At 39.2% G+C, this 27,339-nt stretch overlaps 3 protein-coding genes across 7 annotated transcripts in view; 1 reads left to right on the forward strand and 2 right to left on the reverse strand.

Annotated features, from left to right (window-relative positions):
* Window positions 1-5,300: 5,300 nt before the first annotated feature.
* On the reverse strand, window positions 5,301-16,476 carry LOC122451792 (calcyclin binding protein). Its single transcript, XM_043484716.1, has 6 exons — window positions 16,338-16,476; window positions 12,023-12,242; window positions 9,046-9,142; window positions 8,715-8,814; window positions 7,345-7,442; window positions 5,301-5,867 (listed from the first exon to the last, which is right to left on the reverse strand). The coding sequence occupies exons 1-6, from the start codon at window positions 16,356-16,358 to the stop codon at window positions 5,711-5,713; spliced, it is 693 nt and encodes a 230-aa protein (XP_043340651.1). The 5' UTR covers window positions 16,359-16,476; the 3' UTR covers window positions 5,301-5,710.
* Window positions 16,295-22,226, forward strand: LOC122451794. The gene is made up of 2 exons (XM_043484717.1): window positions 16,295-17,287; window positions 21,151-22,226. The coding sequence occupies exon 1, from the start codon at window positions 16,319-16,321 to the stop codon at window positions 16,646-16,648; it is 330 nt and encodes a 109-aa protein (XP_043340652.1). The 5' UTR covers window positions 16,295-16,318; the 3' UTR covers window positions 16,649-17,287; window positions 21,151-22,226.
* Window positions 21,795-27,339, reverse strand: part of RABGAP1L (RAB GTPase activating protein 1 like) — a 669,536-nt gene continuing 663,991 nt past the window's right edge. For all 5 annotated transcript variants that reach the window (XM_043484703.1, XM_043484704.1, XM_043484711.1 and 2 more), the window contains one exon: window positions 21,795-26,902. In XM_043484703.1, the coding sequence (XP_043340638.1) occupies window positions 26,750-26,902 (153 nt within the window). In that variant the 3' untranslated portion in view covers window positions 21,795-26,749. The remainder of the gene's footprint in view (window positions 26,903-27,339) is intronic.

Consider the following 27,339-nt stretch of genomic DNA (forward strand, 5'->3'; position numbering starts at 1 on the left):
ATTCCATTCCCAAAGAAGGGCAATGCCAAAGAATGTTCAAACTACCACGCAATTGAAATTGTCTCACACGCTAGCAAAGTAATGCTCAAAATTCTCCAAGCCAGGCTTCAGTAGTATGTGAACCGTGAACTTCCAGATGTTCAAGCTGGATTTAGGAAAGGCAAAGGAACCATAGATCAAATTGCCAGTGATCCACTGGATCATTGAAAAGGCAAGAGAATTTCAGAGAAACTTCTGCTTTATTGATTACACCAAAGTCTTTGACTGTAGATAACAACAAACTGGAAAATTCTTAAAGAGATGGGAATACTAGACCACCTTATCTGCCTCCTGAGAAATCTGTATGCAGATCAGGAAGCAACAGTTAGAACTGGACATGGAACAACAGACTGGTTCCAAATTGGGAAAGGAGTACGTCAAGGCTGTATTTTGTCACCCTGCTCATTTAACTTATATGCAGAATATATCGTGTGAAATGGCTGGGCTGGACAAAGCACAAGCTGGAATCAAGGTTTCCGGGAGAAATATCAATAACCTCAGATAGGCAGATGACACCACCCTTATGGCAGAAAGTGAAGAAACTGAGGAGCTTCTTGATAAAAGTGAAAGAGGAGGGTGCAAAAGCTGGCTTAAAACTCAACATTAAAAACTATTATCGTAGCATCTGGTCCCATCACTTCATGGTAAATAGATGGGGAAACAATGGAAACAGTGACAGACTATTTGGGGGGGCTCCAAAATCACTGCAGATGGTGACTGTAGCCATGAAATTAAAATACGCTTGCTCCTTGGAAGAAAAGCTATGATCAACCTAGACAGCATATTCAAAAGCAGAGACATTACTTTGTCAACAAAGGTCCGTTAAGTCAAGGCTATGGTTTTTCCAGTAGTCATGTATTGATGTGGAAGTTGGACTATAAAGAAAGCTGAATGCCAAAGAATTGATGTATTTGAACTGTGATGTTGGAGAAGACTCTTGAGAGTCCCTTCGACTGCAAAAAGATCAAATCATCAATCCTAAAGGAAGTCAGTCTGAATGTTCATTGGAAGGACTGACAGTCGTTGAAGCTGAAACTGCAATACTTTGGTCACCTGATGCGAAGAACTGAGTCACTGGAAAAGACCCTGATGCTGGGAAGGACTGAAGGCAGGAGGAGAAGGGGATGACAGAGGATGAGATGGTTGGATGGCATCACCGACTTGATGGACATGGATTTGAGCAAGCTCCAGGAATTGATGCTGGTCGGGGAAGCCTGGAGTGCTGCAGTTCATGGGGTCGCAAAGAGTTGGACACGACTGAGTGACTTTACTGACTGATTACAGATCATAACTAGAACATTAAAGTTGCTGATTTCTGGAATATCATTGACAACCTACCTTTTCCTTTGAATCAGGGATCAAGTACTGTTCACATTTTTGGGGGTGGGGGGTGGGAAGCCATCTCCTACTCCTTTTTCTTCATGTAATTCATTTGTTGGAGGAGCCAGGTTATTGGTCCTGTAGAATGTCAACATTTGGCTGTTTGCCTCTTTATGTGTCCTTTAACTTGGTCCTCTATTCCTATAAAGTAGTATTTACATCCAGTGGCTTGACCAGATTCAGGTTTAATATTTTAGGAATGGATGCTGTGTATCCTGTTCCATTACATCAGAAGGCTCATATCTGGTTGTCTAGCTTTTGCTCTAGTCATTTGTCTGCAGAGCAAACTAGCATGCCATTCCTTTGCTTAAAACCGACAGCTGGTGTTTCAGTGTGAGCTCCTTCACACATGTGATGCCTTCCTTGATACGGCCTTTGCCTTGTGCTTCGTCGTTCTGATGCGTTGAAGTGACTTCAGTTTCACTGTTTGATGCCGTTGCTTCCACTGTTTTCTTTGCCAGCAGTCTCATCCCTTGTCTCCTGATTCAAGTTCAGTGGATTCAGGAGGGGTCAGCTTCACCCCTGCATTTGAAGTTCCCCATTTATTAGCCTGTCACCTAATGATTTTAGCATTTCACTGATGGTTGTTACCCTGACCTCTGTTTCAATGAATGGTGATTTTCTAAATTCCATGACTTTTTCTGCATTAGCTGGAATTTTTCTGTAAGGAACTTAATTTTATTTTCCTGAAATAAGACTCTTAAAGACTGGATATACATACATGATTTTCTATTAGTTTTTAGAGTAAGTTGGTGCTATAGCAACTTCCAAAGGTAACATGATTTTTCACTATCATTATGATAGTGACAGTTTTACACTTTCTGTGTATTTGTTTCAGTCCCCTCCATACATGATTTTGATGCTCAAAATAATCCTTTCACTCTTGGGTCCTGTAACCTGTTAATTTGGTACAGGGTATTTGATAGTTCCTTTGCTTTCTGGCATAAGATAACCCAGGCTTACCTTGTCTATTTCCTGCCTCATACTTTTTTTTAAGGGTCCATTTTTCAGTAGGAAATGTTGGTAGAGACTATATGTGAGCCCTTAGGGTGCTGCTCATTGCTATTGAATTCTGAATTATCAGTGCTTTTAGGCCCTTTTGGTGGCAATTGCTAGGAGATGTGTACTTTTATACTGTTGAGTTTATACTGATTTTATACTGTAAAAAATCTTAAATTCCTAATGACATCTAATTAGTACTGTCATTACATAATACGTAAATATGGTTTCAATGTACTACTAATTTTACTACTAATAGTAATGATTGCATTATGACTTGTGTGGGGTTTTTTTGTCCCTAGAAAATGGACAAAACACTGTATTCTAAGGTCACTTGAAAGTAGTATAACACTACATATTTTGTTTGCAAACGTTAGGGTTTTTCTTTCTTTTTAAAAATATTGAAGTATAGTTGACTTACAGTGTTGTTAACTTCAGTGTACAGCAAAGTGATTCACATAAATACGTATTCCTTTCCAGATTTTTTTCCATTATAGATTAATTGAGAGACACTGAATATTTTGTGTATGTGAGGAAGTGTTTCTAACTTCATGGATTTACATGCAACTGTTCAGCTTTCCCAACACCACTTGCAGAAGAGGCTTTTTCTCCATTATATAGTCTTGCCTCCTTTATTGAAGATAACTGACCACGGGTCTGTGGGTTTATTTTTGGCCTTTCCGTTCCCTTGAACTGATCCATGTCTGTTTTTGTGCCAACACCATACTATTTTGCCTAGTGTAGCTTTGTAGTATTGTCTGAAGTCTAGGAGGGTTATGCCTCCAGCTTTTTTTTTTCCTCCCAAGGATTGCATTGATAGTTCTGGATCTTCTGTGGTTCTATGTAAGTTTTAGGATTACTTGTTCTAGTTCTGTGAAATATGTCACAGGTACATTGATTGCATTACACCTGTAGATTGCTTTGGGTAGCATGGCCATTGTAACTAATTCTTCTAATCCAACAACGTGGCATTTCTGTTTCTTTGAATCACCTTCTATATCCTTTATCAGTTTATTATAGTTTTCAGCGTGTATTTCACTTTCTTGATTAGATTCATTCCTGAAGTGAAAATCGCTCAGTCCTGTCCAACTCTTTGCGACCCCATGGACCATACAGTCCGTGGAATTCTCCAAGCCAGAGTACTGCCTTCACCAGGCAATCTTTCCAACTGGAGATCAAACCAAGTCTCTTGCATTGCAGGCTCTTTACCAGCTGAGCCACCAAGTTCATTCCTAAGGTACTTTGTTTTGATCATGATTTTTTTTAATTGAAATGTAGTTGATTTATTCAATAATGTTTCACGTGTACCACAGTGATTCAGCTATACACACACACATATATATATGTATTTTTTCAGATTCTTTTCTATGATAGGTTTTTGTAAACTACTGTACAATTCCCTTCACTTGGGCTAGGAAGTGCTGAGAGGTGGCATGACTCCGTGCTGATCTCTTTCTTCCCTGCCTGCCACAACCTGGGTGTTGCACCCTCCTCTGAGCCTCTGAGGCTCTTTCCCAGCTGACCTTTCAGCTGGTGAAGGATCCCAGGGTGAGCAAACTGGTCACAGCTCAGGGGCACAGTTCTCACCCAGATTCTTGTTTCATCCTACCCAGCTACGTGGTGATATTTCTTGCCACTTTGGTTCTATGAGATCTTTTGCCAGTGTTCAGCGGGCATTTGGTGAGAATTATTCTTTAGGTGGGTGTGTTTTTGCTGTATTTGTATGAGGTGAGTTCCACATACTTTTATTCTGCCATCTTGATCTGTCCCCAGGTTTTTAGGTTTTAAATTCTTAAATTTCAGGTGGTCAAAACAATGGAAAAAAGTACATTCACAGGATTGCTCCCATCCCATCTGTTTTCTTTCCCTATTGGTGGCCATTTTTATTAAAGTTTTTTCTTCCATTGTCTATTTACATGCAAATATATATATTATGTATTCACATTTCTCACCTTTGCCGACAGTAAGGTAGGTTTAACAGAAACAACATTCTGCACTTTGCTTTTCCACTTACTGTATCCTGGTTGATCACTGTATATCAGTATATAGAAACAATCTTCATTTTTTGGTGCATATCAGTACTTTCTGTGTAGATGTTTCAAAGTACTAGTTTACTCATCCACTCCCCTATGCATTGACATTTGGGTATCTCTCTGATCTTGTGTATACCTCAGTATCACTCCAAATTTTTGCCAGGGTTATCTTTGGGAAAGGGCCTAGTAGAATTGAGAGGGATACATACATATATAATTCTGGTAAATACCACCAAGTATTCCTCTATACAAGTTTTAAGTTTCTCAACCTCTTTATTCCATTACCATGTATGTATTGCCCCATACTGTAACAGCATGTTTTAGACGGTTTTAAAATTATTCCTCTTCTGAACAAGGTATTTTTGTATGTTAAAGGTCACTTACATTCCTTTTTACAAGGAAATGTTAATAATTTTAGAATTCTTTCAATGTTTTTGGTTATTGTGGGGGTTCTGCATCTTGCTCTTGTCATTTTAGGAGGAATAATAACCTTTTAAATAAACAATACCCCTAAAAACCTGACATTTCTGACATACTCTTGGACAGAACAGCTTTACTAACTTTACTGAGCATAAAATACATGGATTTTCACATTTATTGTTGCTTTACGGTTACTGTTTTGATAAGACATCTATCTGATCCATAGCAAAACTTCCTTGTTAGTACCATACAAATGTGTTTGTCTATTATGTTTAGATTTAGTTCTAATTTATTCATAAATGTATTTAAGCCTAGAGAAAAATATTTGTGATTAGCTTATTAGGCCATGGTGATACATGCATTACTTAAGCTGTGGGAGGAAAGCGATCAACCTCTATAACCACCTTAAAACACAGGTACAAATTTGCATTTTATGTAAAAATTCAGGCTTTATTTCTACTTATTCTTACACTGGTGGGAGCTGATGTCAGGAACTGAAAGGCAAGCACGAACTTTGTTTTCTACCTCTTAGCTGAACAATAATACACACAATGTGGCATTTTCATTAGGCAAGACTTGCTTTTTTACATTTCACACCAGAATACATTACTCTTCTTGAATAAAATGACCTGGTTACTAAAGAAACCATCCGTGTAGGAAGTGTTTAATAAGCGAATTCTATTTAAATAAATCCCCCAGCAGGAAGTGGAGAATTCATTGCCTTTACTTAGGAGAAGGCTGTGTAAGTAGTAATATGTCAGATTTGTGCAGCTCAGCAACATTTCCTTATTGGAAACATCATTTTTCCACATCACAGTTCCCGAAAAGACTTTAAAGTCTCAGAAGTCTGTATCTCCTTTGGCTTGCTTTTCTCTTGATTCCACCCAGGCTTTATTAATGGTTCGCTTCATATCATCATCTCCATCTTCATAAATTTTCTTTAGAACATTCATTAATCCCTCACTAGGATCTGTTTCAGTGTCATAGGAGGGCTTTCTATTAAAAAAAAAAAATACACTATGAAGAGTGGAGGAATATATATATAATTATGATATTTTATACCTTATGATTACTATGTACAGAAAGACCAATGAGGCTGTAGGAAGTACATGAGATAAGAGTCAGATAGAATCCTCAAAGAAAGAATCAAAACATGCACAAATGTATCTAAGACAATATACACCCATACTTAGCTCATCAAGAATGGTCATCAAAAATGGTTAAGGGGTTGTTATCTTGGGACCCTGGCATTTTAGGTGAGTTTTAGCAGGAAAGGTAAGTAAATAATCATTTACCTTTCTGAACTGTTTTAATGTTTTAACCATGTTTCCTCATGTAATTTGAAATTTTCATTGAGAGAAAAATAAACATACACTGTAACACATAAGACACATACTGAAGCACATATATATTTTAATTAGAAAAGCCTTCCTCTTAAGACTGAATTACAGGCGTCTTGAGCTTGGTGGTATAAAAGCACACTTCTAGTTCAATCAGTGTGCAACCTGGGCCCATTAACTTTTCCACTCACCTCATTAAATGCCAGATTCTTGGGATACAGTAAGACAGGTTCCTATATTCAGGTGATCCATTCTAGATTTAAAAGCAATTCCACGGATAATGCCTAACCTTAGCCAACCACAACTGAAATGCCCAGTGGCTATGGGAAGGGGGAGTGAGAGATGTGGATGGTTAATTGACTCAATGTAGTACATTACCCCTGCAGGAGAACAAGAGGAATGTTTGACCTAGAATGGAAGTAGCTCTGAATAAACATTTTTTTCAGAATAGCCATTACTAAGTAGGATAAAAATATTCTCTTTTTCACTCTATACCAGTGATGGTGGTGGTGGTTTAGTCACTAAGTCGTGTCTGATTCTTGCAACCCCATGGACTGTAGCCCACCAGGTTCCTCTGTTCATGGAATTTTCCAGGCAAGAATACTGGAGTGGATTGCCATTTCCTTCTCCAAGGGGATCTTCCCAACCCAGGAATCAAACCCAGGTCTCTTGCATTGCAGGCAGATTCTTTACCAACTGAACTACGAGGGATGCCCACCAGTGATAGTGAAATTCTAATTATATAGCAGAAACTTGTGGAACTCAAAAACTGTATATGGGTATCTGGGCTACTCTGTAACTACTGAAGTGCAATCTCCCAGAATGAGCAGAGTTATCTGTATAGAAGCACCACAGCCCAGGGGTAAGAGCTGGCACAAAACCACCAACCACAAGTACAAAGACCTCCTTCAGAAGCAACCTGCCAGACGCATGCCCTCTTCTGGTGCCCTCTGACAAGCTGAAGCAGACGTGAGATAACTGGGTTTGTTAGTCAGAGGACATTAGAAGGTAAGGGGTCAAATTATATAGACTATAATACAAATATAATATAAATTACAGACTATTATCAATGAAAATCTATAATCCTAGCAAAAAATACATTATAATTCTCAAAGAAATGAAAATAGACTCACTCTTTCTCTTTGCATTCTTTTTCAACCTGAGTCAGGTAGTCCCACCGTGTGTTTTCTGCTTTCTTTCTACATAAGATAAGAACTGTATCTGTCTTGACCTAGGAAAAAAGTAGAAAACAGGTACAACTTAGAACACATGGTGATAAGCATGAATATTTAGAATATAATTATTTACTCAATTACTTGAGTTACTGTTATGTACAGGACCTGTTTAGGTGTTAGTAATAGTTTTATAAATAGGCTGGAGTCTGAAGACTCATGGAGAAATGAAATAATACACAAGTAAAACTGGAATACCTTCAAATAGTAGGTGCTATCAAAATAAAGAGGGTATTAACGGGACTGGGGGAGATTAAAGAGGGTATTAGTGGGAACTAAGGAAGGAACTTTACTCAGAAAGCCTTTCAGAGGTGAAATGAGCTGTGGCCCAAGATCTAGCAAAAGAGGGCCTTCCAGGTAGTTGACACAGCAAGGAGAAAGGTTCCAAGAAGGGATGATGTTGGTCTATTTGAAAATGAGGAGGAATGCTGGACTTTGATGACTGAAGGACAGAATAATATGTAACAGCAGTCAGAGTCATGCAGAAAATCCTATCAGGCAGTACTGGTTAAGGAGCGTGGAAGGTGAGTATGCAAAAAGAGCAAGAATATACGACCCTTTCAACAAATAGTCATACGACTGTAGGAGTTCTCTGAGTACTACCTTCAACTATGCCATTAGTGGACAAAGAAAGGAGCAGTGAGTCATAAGCTAATCATTAAACTATATTCTAATATTACCTTTCAGCTGCTACATAACTATATAAACACAGCAGAATGGCACATCTATATACCAGAGGCATTAAACTTCGTTTATTTAAATTAGGTAGAGAAGAGAGATTATGTGAATCAGTGAAAAATATTTTCAAAGATACTTTATTTTAATTTTGTGAAACAAATTTTATTGCCACTGTACAAATGAGAAAACTGAGGTACAAAGTGATGAAGTGAGCTGCCAAAGGTCACAATAAGTGATAAACCTGGCATTAAAACCCAAGTCTCATTCTTAACTATTTTGTTTGTTCAATACTCTCCTGATTCTAATGCAGTATTCTTATAATCTACTTTTCTAGAGCAGGAGCTGGCAAACTTTTTCTGTGAGGAGCTACTAGATAAGTTTAACATTTAAGGCTTTGTGGGCCACATGGTGTGCTGTAGCTACTGAACCTTGCCATTGTAGTACAAAGGCAGCCACGGACAACACGTACACAGGTGAGCATGGGTACGGCCAAATAAAACTTTACTTAAAACACAAGCAGCAGGGTAAGTTAATTCCAGTTCGTCTTCATTTCATAAGATTTCACAATATTATGACCAAAAATGTAAACTTACCTTTTTTGAACTGCCTTCCACAGAGATGGGTTTCAAGAGATTGTTCACAATCATGGAGTAACTCTTTCCATTTAGGTTCTTTACCAAAAGATCAAATGACCTACAACACAATAGTGAGTACATTATCTTTCTGGTTCTATAAAAGGTGATAATCAGTTCCTGTGGGAAAAAAGCCACAGTTCTATTTCAGGATGTGCATTTGGCCATCTCAGAGCAGAAGACTCAACTTTTAAAGCAGATGTAAAGGATAATTAATACTCAAGCAGAACTTTAGAAACTGCAAAGGAAAGGACCCATTATAAAGCAATCTTCTCCACTGTTGAGAACTCACCTCTCTGTGAAATTCACCTGCACACTCTCAGCAGGCACTTGATGAACTCCAGGTAAGGTGATGTAGATTTTCACAAACTTATCTGACTGGTCCCATCCTGGTAACAATAACAACAGAAAACAAGAGGAGTAAAGCCTGATACTATCTCTGGAACAGCAAATGCATATAGCTCATAAAAAAAAATTCAGATAAAAATCTACTAATAGAAACATGAAATAAAAATTTAGAGATTTTTTTAGATGGAAAAATTGAGCTTCAAAGCAGCTAAGTAATCGACCCAAAGTTAGGCACCTAGCTAGTGATACATAACACGGACTCAAATCCAGATTTACTTGAACACAAAACCCGTGTTTTTTATTCCTTCGAATAAGGAATAGGATAGTTTAACTATCTAATTTATTTAACTTATTTAACTATCTAGTTCATTTAACTATCTAATAAAACGTATTTACATTCCTAAAGAACAGCTCATTTCCCTGTTTTATGGAAATAATTTTGTTCTAAGTATTGATAATCTCCACTAAGCTAGATGGCTAAACATCAGTTTTGTCTAATCAGTATTATCTAATTCCATAATCATATCCACTTCTCTAAGCAGTTCAACAAATGCAATCCTAGCTTCCTCAATCCCTTTCCCTGATAATTTAGAGTCAAATTTAGAGTCAAATTCATCCAAATACACCAAATTTGACTAACCTAACATCTAAAATACGTTATTTCAGTATATATTATCAAACTATTTAGTCTCTAACCTAGATGAATTGTTTACAGAAAACACACAAATATCACATAAAAAGCATGTTACATAACAAAATGTATTTTAATGTATTTATTGTATACTATATATATGACATTTTCTTACCTGGTCCAGTAGAATAGAAATGCAGTGTTTTTAAAAAAAAAAAAAAATGTGCTAGAGGGTTCTGGAGAACTTCATTTAGTTTGTTCCCAGCCATTCAACCCATCCTCCACACCGACAACAATTTCTCCCTAAACACAAACCTAGATTCCTAGTTAAGATGCCATAACCCTACCACCTTCAGGCCAGTTTTTTATAGTCAAAGAAGTACTTAGCATATTTCCAACAGTACTGCAGCACATCACTTAAACTGCTTTTTGCTATGACAATACTCAAAACACATGATGACCTTCATATCTCTTTATGTCCTTTGCTCATAGAATTCTCTTTTCTTCACAACTGCTGAACCCACCTTTTAAACTGAGATATTTCTTCTAATTCTCCCTGACTCTTACCTTCCAGCAGAGTTATTTTATCAGTTATAGTCTCATAATACTTTAAAGCTTTATTCGGTTAAGCAAGTATTTATTAAGTACTTACTATGTGCTAGGTATTGAGAGCACAAAGTAAAAAAGATTATCCCTGCCTTCGTGAGAGCTCATCTGTATTGCTTCCAAAATAAAGCCTACAGTCAACTGAGGAAAAATGGTATTATGATGTTGTTATGGTACCAGGTGTATGTCTATGTCCCAAACACACCATAAGCAGGGACTGGGTCTTGCTCACTGTTGTGTATTCACAAGTCCAAGTACAATACAAGGTATTAGATGCTCAGAAATGTTTTTTGAATTTAATTGGATTCCCTTCCACAGTTAATATGGGTGGTTGTTTGGCAAAGTGAAATAGGAAACAGGAAGACAAAAAGCTGTCCACATATATGAAACTAGTCTTCATCAAAAAATCTACAAACAACAAATGCTGGAGAAGGTAAGGAGAAAGGGGAACCCTCCTACACTGTTGGTGGGAATGTAGTTGGTGTAGTCGCAATGGAGAACAGTCTGGAGGTTCCTTAAAGTAAAAACAGAATTACCAAATGATCCAGCAATCTCACTTCTGGGCATACACCAGAAAACTGTAATTCAAAAGATACATGCATCCCAATGTTCACTGATGCACTGTTTATAACAGCCAGGACATGGAAGGAACCTAGATATCCATCTAGAGGAATGAATCAAGAAGAGTGGTACATATATACAATGGAATATTACTCAGCATAAAAAGGAAAAAAATTGTGCCATTTGCAGAGATGTGAATGGACCAAGAGATTGCCTTAGAGTGAAGTGAGTCAGCAAGAGAAAAACGGTATAGGTGAACTTATCTGCAAAGTAAAAATAAGACACACAAATATAGAGAACAAACACGGATACCAGGGGTGAATGGGGGGGTTGTGGGATGGACTGGGATTTACATATACACACTGCTGTGTACAAAACAGATAAACTAATAAGAACTGACTGTATAGTACAGGGAACTCGACTCAGTGCTCTGTGGTGACCTAAATGGGAAGGAAATCCAAAAAGAGGAGACGTAAGTACACCCAGAGCCGATTCACGGTGCTGTACAACAGAAACTACCACAACACTGTAAGGCAGCGATACTCCAGTAAAAGATACACATGAAAACTCAGCAAATCTAAAGAGAAGTGTATACACACACACGGGAGTTTTTTAAATACATAGCAAGCTAACATATATCAATATATCACATTACTATTACCAATGAGTTGGAAATACTGAATGCTTACAATTTTATGGTAAAATAAACAAGTACTGAATAATGCTTACTTCAGTTTAAAACTGTACATGTGTTTTATTGGGACATGCAATATATCCCTTATAAAATATTGTATTCTAAACAGTATTATGGTTATTACTGGAGAATCTCTGGGTGGTAGAATTACTATTATTTTCTCCTTCATGTTTTTTTCTATTATCCAAATTTTCTTTGATGAATACATACAGACACAAAGCTGAGTCCATATACATTGAATATATCTCAGAATAGGTTCCTTTCTAATCTCTTAAAAACCATCTTATTAAATAAGAGCTGACGGGTCCTCTATTTCGAATCACCAAAAACACTCAAAACTTTTCAAAAATGATTTTGTTAGTCTCTACTGAAGAACGGGCCTCCTCAGAGGCAGAAAGAGCTGGATGTGATGTGAGGAACAAGCCATACCATAATTACTGATTTTCACTGTATATCCTGTTGTAATAGGAGCAACCACAGCAGCTGGCTTCTCATTTTCTGTAAGTTCTGCTTTCCTCTGTGATTTCTGCTGCATCTTATTCTTCATTTCTGTCTCAATCTTGGATTTTTCAGCTGTCAAGGCATCACGTACTCTTTTCCTAGTGGCTTTTTCCAGCAGCACCTTCACCTCTTCTAGATCTTTCTGAAGCTGTGTTAAAATAAAAGATAAATTAGATATGATAAACAAGATAATCTGATATTATGCATATTGATCACTTCAACTCACTGAACTATAAGAGCTAAGAATAAGACAGAGGGTCACTTAAATTTTCCAGGATTGGTAGCAACTAGGAGTCTTTCCTCCAGCCTACTGAATTATAAATAACTCAAGCTCCCTTTCTTTTAAAAAGGAAAACTTGGAATGAACAATAGGTAATCAAGCCAAATTTTTCCAGTTTGGTAGACTGTTTGCTATCTGCCTTTGTTTTAAAAAATTTTGTTCAGATACGTTTGTGATTTATAAATATTTTCTGATAAGATGAATAAATTCAATAAAAAGGGATTCATGGATTTCATTGTAACATGCCGTCCTGTCATCAGATATTAGGAATTTTTTAAATATTAAAATAAATGAGTACATGATAAGCATGGTGAAATGGTACAGCTACTTGACTGAGGTAATCCTCTACTTTCCAATAACGATTGGTCCTCAATGATCTTCCCACCCCAAATAGTATAAATAGAAAAGTTTACTATTTTAAGACCAAAGATAAAAAAAAGATATATTTCTTCTAATTAGTTGCCTGATTCTAAAGCTCCTGGTTAATTTTACCATCAGAAGTCTGGGACTTGGTTGCACAGTAGAGGGGAAAAACCTGGGCAAACAATCCAACACACTCCTGGATCACTGAAAATGCCACCTGTTTTTTCTTCTCACAGCAATACATGGCCTACCCAAGTCTATTTCTATTTCTTTCTAGAGAGAGACCAAGACACTGTTAAAAAATTAATGGGCTTAAAAACTTTTTCCCACTTATCCTTTGACCTACTGCAAATGCACAAGATCTTTATAAACAAGGGATTCATTTTTGTCAAAATGATTTTACATTCTCACTTGATACTAGCAATTTGACAGGAAGACTGACATTATAGCCAGGATCATGTAAGGTTCAATGTAAAAATATTTAAATGCTTGATAACTTGGTATAATATCCAAAGTACAGCTTGAAAGTGTTTCTTAGGAGTCTTAGAAAATGCAAAGACTTTTTGCATTTTTCTGTATGAATGCCTTTTACCTCAGGTCTTTTATCTCATTTAACTCAGATGCCCTTGTTTCACCTATCTGTAACTGCTAACTTGGTATAAAAAGTTCAACTGTGCCCAGTCTCCTGTCCAAATTCTATCCCTGCCTCCCAAAACTCATGTTACTAAGACAAAAATTGCAAACTCATCTTTTAAGCATAGTACCAAGTTCCTTTTAGTTCAAATCAATCTTTTCTGTTATCATGGTTTTAAAAATTCACATCATAATAGCAAGATGACAAAAAAATTAAAATGCACGATGAGTATATTCTGTTTTCAGAATAAGGACTTAACAAATGAAAATGTATAGTCTAAACAAAAGAGGTTTTACGTCTTGACTGAAATAAGAATCCTTCTTCCAGGAGAAAAAGAAACTGAGAATTATGCAAGAGATCCCTAAACCCTCTCTACAGCCAGTCTAACTCTATAGTACTACAAAAATAAGATATGCACTCAAAGTCTGAAGCAACTTACAGCAGGTCTGTTGAAGGCAATTCCTCAGTTCTCTGTTATTTGCAGACATCTGACCAATAAAACTGATCCCTTGGGACTTTTCCTGTACACATACCTTAGGTACAGCATTTCTTACCTAATTTGTCTAAGTATTCATTTGTTTTCCTTACGCAAAACCACATCTCCCTTTTATCCCTCTTCATAAACGTAGTCTTTTATTTCCAGATTCTTCACCAGGAAGCGTTAAAACCAAAGTGCCTCAAAACAGGCAAAGGATTTGCGCAGACATTTCTTCAAAGATACACAAATGGCCACCAAGCGCAGAAAAGGATGCTTAACATCATTAAGCAAACATAGTAAATCCACTTCACATCCACTAGGATGACTAACAACAAACTCCAGCAAACAAGTGTTGTTGAGGATGTGCAGAAATTGAAACCTCCATACACTGTTTGTGGCAATGTAAAATGGTGCACTTTGGAAAGGAGTTCAGCAGTTTCTTAGTTACCACACGACCCTACAATTCCACTCCCAGATATATACCTAGAGATTTGAAAACCATATATCCACATAAAAAGCTGTACACAAGTATTCAGGGCAACAACGTTCTAGGGGCCCAGAGAGTGAAATCATCCAAGTGTCTATCAATTTATGAATAAAGAAAATGTGGTATATCCAAACAAAAGAATACTATTCAGCCATATAAAGAAATACATGCTTCACCAAGGAATGAACTTGAAAACAATATGCTAAGTAAAAGAAGCCAAAAAGCAAACGGTCATATATTGTAACATTCCACTTACATGAAATGCTTACAATAGGCAAATCCATAGACACAACCAGACTGCTGGGAGCTGGCGGGGAGTAATGGGAAGTGACGGCTTAATGGCTGCTTGATAGATTTCTCTGAGGGTTGAAAAATTATACAGTGTTGATGACTGCACAACACAGTGAACATACTAAAAAGCACTGCCCTGTACACTTGAAAATGGTTAAAACCTGTGAGTTTTATCTCAAACAAAACCAAAAATCCAAAGTGTCCCTAAATGTATACACTGCAATTAGAAAGCTCCCTACTTTGAAGATGACTAATACTGAACTATCCATATGTACGACTGTAAAGCCACTTCCTTATGGACCATAAAGAAGGCTGAGCACCGAAGCCTGTTGCGTTCCAAGGGTGGTGGTGGAGAAGAATGTTGAGTCCCTTGGACTGCAAGATCAAACCAGTCCATCCTAAAGAAAATCAATCCTGAATATTCATTGGAAGGACTGATGCTTAAGTTCCAATACTTTGGCTACCTGATGTGAAGAACTGACTCATTGGAAAAGACCCTGATGCTGGGAAAGATTGAGGGTAAGGAAAAGGGGACAACAGAAGACAAGATGGTTGGATGGCATCACCGACTCGATGGACATGAGTCTGAGCAAGCTCCAGCCAGGAGTTGGTGATGGACAGGGAAGCCTGGCATGCTGCAGTCCATGGGGTCCCAAAGAGTCGGACACGACTGAGCGACTGAACAACAAAAAAGCCACTTCAGATACACTTTCCTCCGGGCACATGGTACCATCAGGCCTATATTTAACACATAACAAACTTGTGGCAAGTTATCTAGAATAACACACACATGCGCGTTTTCTTCATTTAAAGCAAATTTTCAGAATCACTTAAGTCAAGTGTGAGATTTCCCAGTCTTGCTCATATTAATCAGAAGATTTCCAAAGAACAAATCTAGTCAGTGGATACTCAATACTTTACCGTAAATAACAGTATTGACATCTTGAGTCAGTAAAAGAGCAATGCAAGTGTGATTCCCATTCTGTAACGGCGCAGTCACCAAAAAACCTGCCTCTGTTCAGTTTACACGGCTTAAAAGAGAAAAAGCTATTTACCACTACCAAGTTTCAACTAACTTTCCAGTTTATTTATTTTTTAAAACACCTATAGCAGATTGCTGTTTTGCCAAGCTATAAATGTTTTGAACATTTATAGCTCTTGGTCTTTACGACTCCATGAAATGGATACTACTGTGGCCCACAGAAGCACCATAACTTGTCCAAAGTGTGTGCAGAGAAAACATGACTAAGACATTTAAGTGCTAGGACCGAAATTTTCCCATTTCCAACCGCCCTCTACCATGGAACAACAGTTTTTGCAATCAGCCGTAATTTAACCAAGCTTCACGTCCTCAGGCTAGTGTAACGCGAGCGGAGGAGCCTGAGAATAACGTGAAGGTGACCAGCCCTCAGGCCCACCACCGCACATACCTGCCACCGGGAACCTCAACACATCTCCCGCTCACCCACACCGAGCCGGGGAGGCGTCGGAAGGCAACTTTCCGGGGGCAAGCGGAGGCCCCGAGGCCTGCAGCAGCCGGGTCGGCACCGAGGCCGCTTCGGTTGGGCGGGAACCCGAGGACGCAGGCGGGCGGCCCGACTGGCAGGTGCCGCCGGCGGCCGAAGGGCAGCTTGGCACGGGAAACGGGCGGGAGACGGAGCGGAAAGGAGCAGCAAGGCCGAGGGAGGAAAATGGGGCCGAACTCCTTACCTCCTCCAAAGCTGAAGACATGGTCGGGTTGCTTCAGGCAAGGCCCGGGCTGCAGCGGCGTAGGACGGAGAACGGGAAACGCCGCACCGAGCGCTCTCACCGCGAGCGCAGACAACACCGGCACGAGTAGCGGCGGACGCAGCTTGCGAGCACACCTGACCCTGCGCGAGATTTCGGCCCGCCTCCCGCACGCGGCGCCTCTGGAACCTTCGCGAGTCCTTCGCCACCGCCCAACCAGCCTCAAGCACCGCCTGCCGGGCTCGGCCCCGCCTCGCCTCTCCTGGCCCCGCCCCACCCATCTCGTCTCTTAGCAACACTCAATTCTCGCGATCAAACCGGCAGTTCGAGAAGAGTAATGCCTCCACCGGATCCAGCCCGGGAAACTCTACTGAGTATACTTTGACCCCGTTTGTCCCGCCCGCGCAGTCGCCGCTCCGAACTGCTGCCTTCCGTATGGTAATAACCATAACCCAACCCCGGAAATCTGCGGGGTCCAAACCGGAAATTGACAACAGAGTCGGTTGTTTCCGTGCGCTCTAGGACCCGGGGCCATCGAGGCGGCCATCTTGTGTAAGACTAATTTGTGAACTTGTACGAGGCCAAAAAAAAAGGGGAGGAAAGGAAACCTATTTATGTTAAAGTGAGAAGGAACAAGAACGTTAACTGCAGAGTCCTGAAGAGAATAGTTTAATTTTCACTAGGTTCTGGTGCTCTGGAGACTTCACGACTTAGCGTGTACAACGTGGTTACGTCATCACAGACCGCGAGAGGATGTGGAGTTGCATTGGCCACGTGACAGGACCCTTTAGCTCGTCGGGGCAAGTAATATAGCTGCACCTGGAGACGTCACGATTTAGCGTGTACGACGTGGTGACGTCACTACGGACCAGGGGAGGAGGAGGAGGAGGAGGGGTTGCACGTGACCCGGACCCGCGGTCGCGGCTCGGAGAGTAAGGGTAGTAATAAATGGGTGTCTCCGTGGGCCCCACGTTTGCGGTCTCGCAACCCACTCCAGTATTCTTCCCTGGAAAACCCCGTGCACAGAGGAGCTTGGCGGGCTATAATAGTTAATGGGGTTGCAAAGAGTCGGACGTGACTGAGCGACTCTCTCTCTTTTTTTACCCCTTCCCTCCGTACACCGTGGAAGCGCTTCCGTGGAGCCCTCACCGACCATTCTGCGAATCTCTAGTTGTCACCCAGGTTTGGAGTCGGTTTTAGTGAGCCTGTAGACCACAGATAGCGACTGAACAACATCGACTGTAGAAAATGTGAGCCAAGCTTTTCTGGGGATGCGTTCTGCTCTTGTTCTAGCTCCCGTTCTCTCTCTTCCTAAGACCCTTAACTCTTTTCAGATTATTTTAGCTTTTGGCAGCCCGTCGAAAGCATAAACAATAACCCCTGAGAAGTCAAATAGCCCGCATTCAGTTTTAAAGTCGTCCGAGGTAGAGCTTAGAAACAGCAAGTCAAAGGAGGAAAAAGGGAGTATAAACAGCAGGCGGACCGTTATCATGGTCAAGAATGTGAAGGGCAGTACAAAAACAAACTACAGGTATGCACAACGTGCACGAATTTCAAACCTGGTTAAAGGTAAAGAAGCCAGGAGGAAGTCCTATCGTTTGGTTCCCTTTAAACGAAGTCTAAAACTGCGAGACATTAAAAATCCGGTTAGTCTTTCTTTAAGCGGGAGAGACAGTGACAGAAAGGAACCACAAGGGGGCTTTTGCGGTTCAAACAGTATTTTGTTTTCTTGCTGTGGATGCTGGTTACAGATGTGTTCACATTGTAGAAATTTCATTGAACTGTAATTTGCGTTTTCTTTTGTGTGTTCTAATGAGCTGTAGCCCGCAAGGCTCCCCTAACCGTGGAATTCTCCACGCGAGAATACTGGAATAGATTGCTATTCCCTTCTCCGGGGGATCTTCCCCAACCAGGGATGGAACCCCAGGGTCTGCTGCATTCCAGGCAGATTCTTTACTGTTTGATCCACTAGGAAAGCCATATAGTTAACTAAAAGCTATATTTAAGTAGGCCCAGGAGGGAATTTTCCCTGAATGATAGAAATGTTACACTGATACATGCCATTGTCAGAATTCATAGAACTAACTCCTAAGATCTGTGGGTTTGTTTGTTTGTTTGTTTTAGTTACATCTCAAGTTTAAAAAAAAAAAAAAGCGTCTAGGGAATTCCTTAGTGCCCAATAGTTAGGACTTGTCTTTCACTGCTGAGGCCTGGGTTCAGTCCCTGGTCAGGGAACTAAGATCCCACAAGCCCTGAAGCACAGCCAAAACAAAAAAGTCTAACTGGAAACTTGGAATTCTTTAGGTACTTAATTAAATAGGAATAAATATCCCATTTCACTGTGTGAGAAACTGACCTAACTCAGTGATTTTTAAATTTGCTCGATTATACACTTGGGGCAAATTCTCCCACCAGATAGCCTAAGGTCACAGTTTTAAATACCACCAGTTACCAGTGACTCGAAAATCTCTGCTCAGTTGCACCACTCCTCTGAGCTCCAGGCTCTGCCTCTGCTTGGATGTCTGATGAGCACATCAAATTCAGCTTATCTGAAAAACAAACCAACCAGGAAAAGAAAAAAAAAAACACCTCCGGATTTCTCATCCTCACACCCCAGATCAGCTTTTCCAGTTATTCTCCTCTCTGTGAAGGTCACCTCATTCTCTTTGTGGCTCAGACCAAGGAGTCATACTTGAGTCTTCAGTTTCAGTCCTACATCCCTTCCTCTGCCAAGTCCTGGTGGCTTTCAAAGTATGTTGAGAATAAAACCACTTCTCACAACCTCCACTGCTACCACCCAAGACCAAGGCATGAGTATTTTGTCTGGACTGTTAGCCTCTTAGCTGGCTTCTCTGCTTTCCCACTGGGCCTTTACAGTTAGTTTTCCAGAGTAGCCAAGGTAATCTTTTTCAAACGAATAGAATCCAAACTCCTTACACAACCTGGACTGTCCTACATGATCTTAAATTTCACCTTTGCGATCCCTTATCTGCCGGAACTCATCTCTCACCGGCCTCCCCTCTCCCTGACGACAACACTGGCAGTTTTGTCACTCCTTGAATCCACTGAGTTTGTTCTCACCTCCAGGTCTGTGCTCTGTGCTTTCTTTCAGTCTGGAATGGTTTTCCTCCAGATCATCACATAGCTTTTTCTGTCAGCGCTTAAAAACACCTTAGAATTTCCCATTTTTAACAGAAATTCAATGCTGCTTCTCTCCAGTTGTATCCTATAATTGTCCTTCCATGTATGATGTAGAAGCAAACTGACTCCTTGCACTCCTTCCATCAGGAGTTACTGGGTACATCAGATTCCCAAATCAAGGGGAAAAAAGTGAAGAACGTTGTATCCTGAGATAAAAGCAGACCACCATCGACACACACATCAGGGTCACGGTATCTAGTTCTAGTCCTGCAAATAAACTCGAGAACCTGAGCCTTTCCTCTGAAATTAAGACTCCCTAAAATCAAACGCTTTGTCTCTGATTTTTGCAATGCTGATGTCTAAAAATATGGATCGTAGTGTGAGAACCATGAACAAACTAATTATAGACTCTATCCTTGGAAATTGTGTAGTTTCTTCCTATAAATTCTTGTAATTTCTGTTTGGCAAGCTTGTTCTTCTAAAGCCTGAACTTCCTCACAAACTTATTTTGCAATTAAACTTTCAAAAGATTTTATTCTGGACTTCCCTAGTGGTACAGCAGTTAAGACTTTGCCTTCCAATGCAGTGGGTGCAGGTTCAGTCCCTGGTAGGGGGAACTAAGATCCCAGGCCTCACAGCTGAAAAACAAAACATAAAACAGAAGCAGTATTGTAACAGATTCAATAAAGACTTTAAAAATGGTCCACATCAAAAAAATCTTAAAAAGATTTTGCTCTGAGTGTCCCTTTGACAGTGCTCAAAAGTTTTGTTAAAAGCATAATTTCAAAAAGGTGAAATTGATTCTCATGCAAATAAAAAATGAATATTAACAAATACTTTATACAACTCATTGCATAAACCAGTGAGGGAACCAGTACCTTGTTAAAACTGTCAAAAAGTGCATTTGCACAGCTAGGTATTTATAGACAATTTAGCAATGGAATATTAGTGTAAGGTTGTAAAGTTGGACACAAACTACTTACTGTCCTACAGAGTAGAACTATATCTAACTTGGAGTCATCTATTCCACTGGAAAGAAAATGGGATTTGCGTCCCTCCTGGACAAAAACCTACAGGTTAACAGGTAACTTCACAAAGCCTAGGACCTTTAATCAATAATGAACAGCGAGTTCCACTTACTTTTCATGACAGGACCATTCATGACCTTGTAACTGCCAAGCTCAGTAGATATTTTCAGGATAATTTGATGGTTTTACTTTTTATATAAAATTTCTCATTGTTTTAATTGCTACATGGGCCAAACAAAAGATGTCTGTAGTCAGGGTTTGGGGCACAAACTAATTTCACAATCTCTGATTAATATTTTTTAAATACATGAATTCTAAGAGGAGCTGACTAATCTGGCTTTAAGTCTCTCAGTCGTGTCCAACTCTTTGCAACCCCATGGACTGTAGCCTACCAGGCTCCTCCATCCATGGAATTTTCCATGCAAGAGTATTGGAGTGGGTTGCCATTTCCTTCTCCAGGGGATCTTCCCCACCCAGGGATCGAACCCGGGTCTCCCGCATTGCAGGCAGAGGCTTTACCATGAGCCACCAGTGAAGCCCCTCATTTGGCTCCAGGGACACCCAGAACAAAATGCAAATTAGAACCCAGTGCAAATCGCAATTTCTGTACCCTGCCTCCACTTCAGGAGAGCCTATGGAGTTTTCAGAGTTCTGCCTGAATTACATGATGTCATGCACTGGATTGTTCCCTGAAAGATGAGCAGCAGCCACCCAATCCAATATTAGCCAATCAGATTGTTGCAAGATTTTGAATTGGGACACTGAGATGCCAGTCCATCTCTGCTGGTCAGTTGAAGACGGCATATAAACCTGGAGGTTACACACTTTGAAGCAGAGGGGGCCTCTTTTCAGAGACAGCAGCAGCAGCAAAGCATCACCTGTCAAGACAAGCAGAAGAGTGATTATGAGAACAATTGTTCACATTCCAGCCCCTTGTCCCTGTGCCTCTTCAGGCCCAACAGTTTGGCCTTTGGTATGATGAGCTAAATAAATTTCTTCCCTTTTAATGAACTACCTTATTATTACTAGGTTAGCTTGAGAGAGTTTGTTCCTTGCAACCAAGGAATCCTTACAGAGAGGCACACAGGGCACTTGGCTGTGCCTCTGCACAGGGTGTCGTCTTGCAGGGAATCGCCCAGAGCAAACTCCTGTTTATTTCTCCTTGCTACAAGGACTAGAGTCTAGTACCAGATAAGAAGCTTTTCACCAACGCCAGGTTCAGATGATTCAGAATAAAGTCAGCTAGAAAAAAAATCAAAAAAGACATAGATGGATTTTAGAACAAATGTTTATTACTGCTTAATGGGGCCAAAGGGGCAACACAAAGCATTGAGAACATCACTGGCTCACAAAAACAGTCACCTTGCTACCTTCTCGGTTGCATTTGTTTATTTCACAAGGCTTCATTCACACATGAAAACAAGATATTAATCCAATTCAAGTTCATAACAATTATAAAAGTAAACATTTGTTGGGACAATGTACAATAAATTGCACTTTTCTTAACAAGCATTACATTTACATTTATAGAGTGTACTATACATAATACATGGAATAATGGAAACATCTAATTGGTCAGTTGATAGAGGAGAGAGGCTGCTCACTAATTTCTTTCGTAGTCAATTAGCACTGTTTGAGCTAATCAACTCCTTTATTCTGGAACCTGTTTTCATTGGAGAAGCCATGGGCAAAATCATAGAATTCGTAAAAACAGATGGCATAGAATTTCTACTACCTCCTCAGCAAGGGAAAGGTAGGAGTTGAAAGAAATGAAGTGAGGCTGACTGAGAAACTTTCTTTCTTATTTGAATTAAGGATCCATACATTATGCAGAATACCAAAAATAGAGAAACTGATGCAAAGGCTATTACGATCTTGGATTCTGGGACCAATTCCAGGCTTTATTCTTGTGCTTTCATGACACCAGAGTCTTGACGAATTTATGTCCTTGTCATTCAGTTTCCTATATTTTATTCCATATATAATATATAGTTATTAAAAGTTACATTTCAACAGAAAAGATTTTACATGTTAATTTATTGCCAATGAAAAAGGAAAGTAACTTAAAATATTCATTTTCTACTCAATGATTCTTTTTTTAAAAAGTTTCCAGAATACCACTAATGAAAAACCAGGGGTGGAGGCAGGGAGAGTGGGACACGTTGATGAAGATGTTTTTATAGCAGGGAGCAAACACACTAGTAGCTAAGCTTGACATGTAGTCTTTTAGATGGGAGCTAAGACAGGAATGTCTGACAGCTGACTAGTCACTAAGCTACTCATAAACATCCACTTTTCTCCTTACAACTCAAGATGATCATTTCCTATCGAGGTGCAGCCCACATGCAAGTTTTCATTTTGGTAGCTCTTGAAAGATAAGACAATCCCTAAGGGCTCTGCTGTGTTACATGGAAGCCACTATGAGACAGGAAGATGTTCTGGAGCAGTTCCAGTTCAATGTGACCATCAGCATGGCAACTAGAGGGCAAGAGTTTTTTATCTGGTAGTAGGAAACACAGGCCGCCGAGCTGGGTGTGGCCTTCTGTATCCGATCACCATGTGCATATTCAGTTGAATGGTACCAGGGTATACCAAAGAGGCAGGGATAAGCCGTATAAAATTATACCAATCACCAATCACACACACACAAATCTCACAGCATTCAAATCAAACAATAGTTTGTTCATGCTCTCGTTTACCTATACTTGAAGCAAGAGGAGAAGAATTTTTTTTTAAGAGTAAGTTATACAACAGAATTATCTTACTAAGTAAAAGTGTTCTGTGCCAGAGAGAGAAAATACTCACTTTTTAAAAGCTTCTTTTTCCCTAATACAATCATGAAATTGGACAACCACCTTACCAGAATAATTAGTAGACTGATCTCAACTAAAGTAAAAGAAAACTCAATCCCTTACATTAGTTACAAGTGTGATTCTTATCCTCAGAAATGAATCCATTCCTTTAAGGATCTCTCATCTCTTGTGCCTTAAATTGTGTATTTTCTTGTTTCTCTCACTTCAGCTAGGAAATGAAGCTACTAGTTATCAACTGCAAAGTATTTTAGGAAAATGGAGTAAGGGTTTGAGAAACATAAATGTTAATACATAGTATAAGAGGACGCAAGTTTCAAAAACAATGAAACCAGATAAATACTATTAAACATCCCAACATCAGTACAAAGATTGCATTTCTACTTTATTATGGAAATTTTAAGAAAGCCAATGAAGAACAAACCACCAACTAAATAGTTGGGAGAGGGATGGAGAATTATTGGTTGCATGGAAAGGTAGGCCATAGGCCTATGTGACATTCCTATTAGTGTTTCTGATAGGCACTCATATACAGAACATTAGGTAACTGAGAATTTCTTTGCATTAAATTATATGAAACTAAATATAACCAAATTGTGCCATGGCTCAGGATGTGGGAAGCTAGAAAACATATGCAGTGAAAAATTCAACTTCGTTTCTTTCAGCTCTAAGGAATGTGTTAAGATTCTCAAGATATAAAAGCTAATGACTGAATTATCAAATTGAACTTCATTCTCTTATATTGAAGAATTTAATGAAAGGAGAACTCTTCACTTTTCAGAATGCTGCAAGTGTTGGATTTTTGGAGGAATGTTATACAAGATGAAAAACATTCTGAAATATTTGAAATTTTCCTGGATATTTGAGCTGGTCAACCTCTTTCTAAAATCAAAAGAAGAGTATGAATTCTCAAATATACTTCAAGATAAAACTAGCAGATACTTAATGCTGGAATGCATGAAACAATATATGTTGAAAGGCATGTGGTCTGGGATAGTGCTATTGTAACATTGTATGAATAATATCATATACCAACTTTTGAATTTTCTTTCTTTCTGTATTTGCTATTGCTACTCACCCACAGGCATTGTAGTGAGGGACAGTTTAGACTATGATACTAATACACATATCCAAGTATGATGTGGAACTGGAGGAGGAAAAAAAAAAATCTATAGATGGCCATTATAATCTGTTAAAAGAGTTAAAATGCAACAGATTAAATGTTTACAATGTTTGTACCTGGTGATTTTGTTTAAAGAAGCAAATGTTAGGGGCTAAAAAACTGAGCCAGGTCTACAGGTAAGAACTGAACCTACAGCTAGTTCTCTCTCAACTACCCTTTTAAGGAAAAGTATGCAACTGAGGCATTCTGTGCAATGTAAAAAGAGCTCTGTACAGTAGAATTACGAGATTCACAAAACACAAAAGAACATCCTTAATTTAGCTAGCCATCTGATAAGGCAACTTGTACAAGGCTTCTTGGGATCAAAGCATAAAGTACCAGAAAAGCTAACAAATTTTACTAAATGATTTACAAAAACAAGTACCAAGATGCAATTTTCTAGCCATTATATTTTACAAAAAAAAAATATTAACTTTTCTAAACCACCACATAGGGAATGTTAAAGTCAACACATACTCAGAATGCTGAGTTATTTTCCTTTGGGGTGAAAGGAAATGAAAACTATGATGAAAGATGTCAGGACGGAAAAAAAAAAAAAAGGAATTCTGTAAGAAAAGTATTATTTGATGAGTGTAATGAAGGATAACAAACCACCACATCAATTTTATGGGCTATAGATGATACAAACACTTACCGATGAGGGGAACTTCACTTTTTAGAGTTTAATGATTATTTTAGAGGAGAGGATCCACCATGAGTAACTTGTAGTGCATGCTCCTGGACTTGAGATGGCTCTTAACATGATTTTTACTTCCAAGAGTGTGTTACTTTTAACTGCAACATATGGCACAGATGAGAGTCACTCTGCCACTACAGGGTTTAAGATCCTCTGCAAAGAATATGTTCAACAGTGAAGCCAAGGATGAGCATCAATAAATGTTACTGTACACAGACGACAGTAGTTTGGTTGACGTAAAAGGACCGAAGGCCTCCAAAACAGCTTAAAAAATGGGAAAATTTGTTTCTCCCTTACCAAAGGATTTCCTGCAAAGACTATTTATAAAGACATGTTAAATATAATTGAAAAAAATATTTCCATCAACTTTTACACAATAGCTTTGCCTTTCCATGAGATAAGTATATCTATAAAGGTTTTATATGCAATTGAAAATGTTACAAATGCATTTGCATCTCTTCATCTAGGGGTACCAAGGGCACATTCTTAGGAAGCTACAGAACTCAGAAAAAGGGGCCTAATATTAAATTAAGGTGATATGAAGCTGACCTCTATTTCCCATTTCATAACTTTAACAAAGTTAGAGTATATTAGTGTTTCCTTCACAAAGTATATGTCAACATTAAACAAATACTCTGTCCCTGGTTCTACATTCCATTCTAAGCACAGTAACTGTTCCTGGGCCTTTTCAGGCTTCTCTGGTAAAGGTCTCCTAAAGATGAAACTTGTAATATCCACTTCTGACTTCACATTTGCCAGAAGGCACAACTGTATTCTTACTTAGGAACTTGTGATTCTCCTGTGGAATTCTGAAAAGGACCTGTTAGGAGACCAGGACCAAAGTGATTTATTTTATCCTGCATTTATAAAAACCTCAGTTCTTTTTTATCTAGTGTGTGTTCTCAATAGCCTATCTTATTCCATGGTTCTTGGCACTTTATTTTTATTTTCTGTGGGGTACATCTGGAAATTAACTAATTCTCTTTGGGAACTGTCCGACCCCAGACCTGTTCTTTCCTTCGGATAGGTTTATCGCTGTCCAGGGAATCACTTTCAAGAGGAAACCTGACGGTCATGGCTGGCCCCACAGTGTGCTTTATCTGAGTAAGTCCTGAAAAGTTACGAGGTTTTGGTTTCAATCTTTTTTTTTTTTTGCTGTGACAAATATCTTCCTATCAATTCAACCTTGGAATAAAAGACATCTCCATTTTCATGTAAGATAAAAATAATTATGAATAATTAGTTCTAAATAAAAAGCATTTAGCTCTGAATTACTTATTTCCAACCAGACATCAGGCATATAAAATAATGTGTAATAATACTATGATGGATCGGAACATGGCCTTCCATGAAGCACAAACACAGGTATTCAACATAAATCAGGTTAATTTAAGTAACACCCCTTTGAAAAGTGTCATTCGAGAAAGATTGAGAGCTACTGAAAGATCCTGGCTTGCTTTCTGGCCTCCTTCCCTTCCTTTCAAAGGGACACCAGGACTCTTCCTGGGTTTCCGTCGCTTTGATCGTTGTGCTCCTGTGCTTGGGTGAGGCTGGAACTATGTGCTCTCCTTGGGGGGCTGGGTGGCCTGTGGCGGCTGCAGCGGCTGCGTGCCCGTGGCCGTTTTGATAGAGTTCAGGGTTTTGCTAAACCAAGAGTTTTTTGCAGCTTGGATTTCATTCATAAGGGCTCCTCTCTGATGTTCAAGTTCCTAATTAAAGAAAGAAAGTTATCTGAGTTATATAAATGTTTTCTCTCCACCAAAAATAAAATCAAGAGTGCAGCTTTTTGGAATCCACATAGCCGTAGTTTTCATCCTACACACCCAGGTGAGATTTAGTTGGCTTCTGAATGCAAGAAAAAAAAAAATGTAGAGCTAAAAGAGTTACCACTAAAACCCAGAATCTGTGCTTTCTCTGATCCGTGACAGGAAACCTCATTTTACCCTTTCCTCCCCCTTACAATTTAGGTCCAATTTAGGCTGCAACCTGAGAGAAGATGTTTAAAACCACAGGTAAACATAAGCATATGGATGGAAAGAAGTTTTACTGATAGTGTGAGCATGAATGAGTTCTGGGTCCCAACACACAGCCTTGGCCCTGAGAATGTACAAGGTCTGGTGCAGAAAGTTCAGGATCATTAGCGTGG

Source organism: Cervus canadensis, chromosome 13 (genome assembly GCF_019320065.1).
Source record: "Cervus canadensis isolate Bull #8, Minnesota chromosome 13, ASM1932006v1, whole genome shotgun sequence".
NCBI classification, from domain to species: domain Eukaryota; kingdom Metazoa; phylum Chordata; class Mammalia; order Artiodactyla; family Cervidae; genus Cervus; species Cervus canadensis.

Coding starts and splice junctions, on each gene's coding strand:
- LOC122451794 (XM_043484717.1), top strand. CDS start 16,319: ATGGGGCCGAACTCCTTACCTCCTCCAAAGCTGAAGACATGGTCGGGT.
- LOC122451792 (XM_043484716.1), bottom strand. CDS start 16,358: ATGTCTTCAGCTTTGGAGGAG. Junction 7,443..8,714: donor TGGAAGGCAGTTCAAAAAAG/GTAAGTTTACAT, acceptor CTTTTTTCCTAG/GTCAAGACAGATACAGTTCT. Junction 5,868..7,344: donor AAAGAATGCAAAGAGAAAGA/GTGAGTCTATTT, acceptor TTTTTTTAATAG/AAAGCCCTCCTATGACACTG.